Source organism: Salmo salar, chromosome ssa22, assembly GCF_905237065.1.
Source record: "Salmo salar chromosome ssa22, Ssal_v3.1, whole genome shotgun sequence".
Classification (NCBI taxonomy): Eukaryota; Metazoa; Chordata; class Actinopteri; order Salmoniformes; family Salmonidae; genus Salmo; species Salmo salar.
In genome coordinates this window covers 15,550,200-15,554,758 of record NC_059463.1, presented here as the reverse complement: position 1 = coordinate 15,554,758, position 4,559 = coordinate 15,550,200, and the positions used below count along the sequence as shown (strand labels likewise).

Sequence of the window (4,559 nt, the reverse complement as noted above, 5' to 3'; positions counted from 1 at the left end):
AGCCTGGATCTATCAATGTTACATTGAACTGAGTGAATGGAGTATGAATAACAGTAATCCAATATGCTGTAATAGAAAAGGCCATGCTAATGAAAATTATATATATTTTTTGAATTGTCCTCCCTCATCTTAAATAGCACTGACTGCCACTGGATGAGAAGCCAGTTTGGGTTGCTTTGCTGTGCAACATGCTAAAGTGTTCTACCAAGATTCCGACCCAAACACTTATTTCCACAGGGGAAAAAAAACATCTTTATTAATATCTTTAAAAATGTATGTGAACAATACTAGACAAAATATGTACAACAAGCAACCATCTGTTAGATCCTAAAATACAAATCCAAGTACCTAGTTCTATATAAAACTAACATTTTGCCTTAACGTTACATTCACTCTCCTCTCTTTGCCACAGACTCAATAATTAATACAAATACAGTTAGACATCCGCCACAATTGTTGTCTGCTATAAACAAGTAAAGGCAACAGCATAAACTTAGATCAGGACAGAAATTGACCAGACGAGAAATTAATAATGAGCATGATGCAAATCAGGTCTAGCACAATGCTATGTACACATTCTCTTGGCATACAGCAAAATGGCCTGCTAAAACTCTCTCCTTCTAGTCACAATGAAAATACACTCTGTAGGTCATGTATCAAAAATAGATATGTACAAGTAGTATAAACAAAATAATTACAAGACATTACCTCACAAGAACTACTTGCACGAATGGTAGTGAGTTACAAACTCAAAACTAAAATCACTTCTGTATTTACATCATGAGTGACGCAGATCAGGTCCGGTGACACCATCCTGACTTGTTTAAAGAATAAAAATCAATTTAGCTGCAAGGTACACTTGGTGGGTGAAGAGGGAGCAATGGATTTTGTGACTACTCTGGTCAACATAAACCAGAGACGTATTTGGTAGCGTTCTAGTCTAAAGGACGGTCTGCCGCAGTTTCAGTTTCATCCTCCAGTGACAGGTTTACAACACGTAGAAACTCAAGCAGCATCTACAGGGGCTTCGTTACAATTCTTACATTCATTACAGACCGATGTGCGCAAAGGGCAGGTCCGAATGGCTGGGGGCTGTGCTGTCTGCGAATCACATTCTGGGTTTAACTCTGAGATTAAACAGAAGTGCAGAGAAACCATCCCCATGGTAAGTCTCACCCTCAAACACTTTTGTCATGTTCTTGTGTAGACCATCTCTTTACAGTTACTCAGAACTTTGCAACAGGTCATATTTGAGCCTCTAAAGGGACTGAGCTTCAGTGCTGACTGGCTCCAAGGCTCCTCTCAGTGTATGGTTGCTAGCTTGGAGGGCGGTGGCTACTGTGTTTGTGTGTAACAGTTGCTGTTTGCTCTCAAAGGGAGAATGTGGGCTGAGGGGTGAAACAGCTGCTTGCTGGTGCTCTCATCTTTGTTTTCCCATTCCCAGGATGCCTTCCAGCAGGCGATTCATTCAACACCAAATATTCATAGAGTAGGGTGCAAACACAAAAGTGTATCAGTCTTTGGATTCAAAGTTCATGGGGGGGACTTGCTTTAAAGCTTGGAAGAGAGCTGGTGAATCCATAGGTGTCTGGTGGTGTGCCGGGGAACCTGGCCTGGGCGACATTACCAGGTTTTGGGGTAGTTTCTCTGGAGACAAGCTGGCTGCAGAGCCACTCATGCCTGGGTACAAAAGGGGCATGCCCCCTTGGTACCAGCACTTCTCCAGCATGGGCCATGCTGCAGCCATTTGGGGGATGAGGTAGAAGGGCATGCAGAGTGGGGTCTGGTGTTGGGAGAAGCTCATGTAGCTTCCGTGGCTGCTGACCACCTGTCCAGAGGAAGACTCATCCTCTGAGGAGTCAGCTCTTAACCTCTTGACCTGGGGCTCATCACCCTCCTGCTTGATGCCACCTCCTGCCATCCTCTCAGCCACATCATACTTGAGCTCCCCCTCCTTGCCGTAGCAGCTTGTGCGTTGGCCTTTGGGGTCCCGTTTCTCGTGTTCCCCTCCATAGCCGCTGTCAGTGTCTGTGTCACTGCCACTCTGCTCCCCATGTCCGTGGGGGTATGTCCTTTGAATGACAGACACAAAGTTCTTGGCGTTACCCTCGTTGCCCTTAGGCGGATGACCAGCAGGCTTTTCCATGCTCTCGACGGGTTTGTGGGTAGACTCTTCTGGCTGGGGCCTGGGTGGACTCTGGAGCACCTCTGATGCTACTTTCTGGAGATGGCTGATCATGTGGGAGGGGGTCAGGTGGTCTTTGCTGCTCTCCTGGTTAGCCAGGTACTGAAGGACCTCCTTAGCACAGACGTGGAAACCAAGGCGGAACATCTCCTCACTGTTCTCTGAGCTAACACTGCTCTGATCACCTGTGAGAAACAAAGTCATATCAGATATATTCAATAATACTACAGTTTTGGCAATGAAACCACCATCTCGATGGTATGTCAATAATAAATAATACTATTGATCGGGGGAATAGGGTGTCGCCCATAATAAAATGAAACAGTGTATCTCACGGTGTCGAACTTACTGATTTGCATGCCATTCTGCAATGCAATGATTTTCTGCTGCTGCTGATCCAGGAGAGTGCTCAGGGCTTTCACATGCTTCAGGGTGAGTTCCAACACCACAGCTTTCTCCAAATGGCCCAACGTCTAAAACAGGAAAACCTTCCATAAGCATGTTGATCTTTCTTATGTAACACTTTCAGCAGCTGAACAAAGGACAAACCACCACAGGGGGAAGGCAGGGAATCCGCACACACCAACATTCAAACACAATGCAATAAATATAACTTAAAAGCATAGTTGATCAATGTACTATTTATGTAATATGTATTGTATTTAAAGTCTTTGTGTCAATATGTGTAGGCAGTTAAATCAATTAATTATAATTAGCCAAACTTTTCAGTATGATGATATGAACAATTATTGATATATTAATAAAAATAATAAAACACATTTACAAAAGGCAACAGTAAACACGTCGTTCCCCACAAATGATGCAGATTTCAGTTAATTACTATAGCTCCCGCCTTTGGCCAATCAATCAGTGTAATTTTGTAAATGACGGATCTCTATGGCAAAACGCATAATTCACCCACGTTTTGTCAACATCGGCCCGGTGCTGTCTAAGATATCGCGTTTAACATACGATCGAACGAACCGACAGAGACAGATCCACAGTTCCCTCCCGATTTCATCGTGGGGGATAATTATGAGGAAAAAAAATCGAATTATAACTTTCCTTTGTCATATCAGGCAAAATGTTTGAATTAAATGTCAGACTAATCAAGGCGTTGATTCGACCAAACAAATCAAACATTAACCAGATGGCGCTAGACCTTTTGCATTGCTATTACATCGTCAGTACACATGAAATTCGTACTCACTGCAAGTTTAAGATGTTCTGGCAATAAATCCTTCAGTTGGGCAATGCATTCATTGATTCTGTCACGTCTTTTCTTCTCAATCAATCGGTGGGGTAACTTGTATGACTCCTGAGGGAAAACATGCATACATTTGTGAGTCAATGTGTAAGATATATTCAATATGGAATAAGAATGAATATATTACCAAAGATGAACATTTTGTTTTAAACTAAATGAACAAAATGTTTAAAGTAAAGAACTGTAGCATACCTTAGTGTCTTCCCCGCGCTTCAACCCCCGTCGGGGTTTGAACACGTACATTGGGAAATCCATTCTATAGGACAATGATAATAAAATATTGATAAGAAATCATGCTTAGTTATTTATTTATTTACACAACAATACCAGGTTGTTTTGCAATGTTATAATGCATAAATTGCCAGCTCTTTCTGGGGACTTACCCTTGCATGTCTGCCATCTCCAGCAACTGGTGTTTTACCATACAAGGTGGAGGTTGTGCACTTGTAATCCTCTCCATTTTGCGTCTTTATTAAATCCAAATATTGGTCTTCAAAAAATTCAACCTTAAAAATAGGCTTCTTCAGATCTGTTTCAATAGTCAGCAAATATTGTAATTTAAGAAATAAATATTTTTCTTCTTCTTCTTGCTATTATTGTTATGTTCTTCTGTTCAATAGCTAACACTTTTTCTATAAAGAATAATCTTTCAACGGGCTGTTGCTTTGCAGACTGTCAATGTGATGGTGTCACTCTGAGATCCAAGCACAGCAATGGTTTAGAAGCTCTACTCCAGGGTAAATGTGTGAGAGGGGTGGTTTGGTCTACGTGTTAAATAAACCCTGTGACAAGACAGTCTCTCCGTTGGAGAGCTGACCTACCTCCGTCACATGAGCCTCACGTGTTGGACGGCGCTTCCAACCCATCCCCTTTCTGTGCGATCTGCACGAGAATGGCCCTCCCTCTTATTCTAGCGGGCTGGGTTTATGCATCATTGGCTGTGTCACGTGTACCACCATGCTACAGCTACGCCACGAGACTTTAAAACAACTCTAGGCGGAACGTGCAAGTCGACCATGTTTACTAGATAGAGAGTGGGGAGAATTCCTTCCATACATTAAAGCCCAATCGATTTGTTCTTTATGAAGGCTACTGGCATGTTGTACA

General features: G+C 42.5%; 1 protein-coding gene across 1 annotated transcript; it reads right to left on the bottom strand.

Moving 5' to 3' along the window:
• Window positions 1-228: 228 nt before the first annotated feature.
• bhlhe40 (basic helix-loop-helix family, member e40) lies at window positions 229-4,208 on the bottom strand. The gene is made up of 5 exons (XM_014166427.2): window positions 3,836-4,208; window positions 3,645-3,708; window positions 3,396-3,503; window positions 2,535-2,658; window positions 229-2,370 (listed from the first exon to the last, which is right to left on the bottom strand). The coding sequence occupies exons 1-5, from the start codon at window positions 3,910-3,912 to the stop codon at window positions 1,514-1,516; spliced, it is 1,230 nt and encodes a 409-aa protein (XP_014021902.1). The 5' UTR covers window positions 3,913-4,208; the 3' UTR covers window positions 229-1,513.
• Window positions 4,209-4,559: the final 351 nt, after the last annotated feature.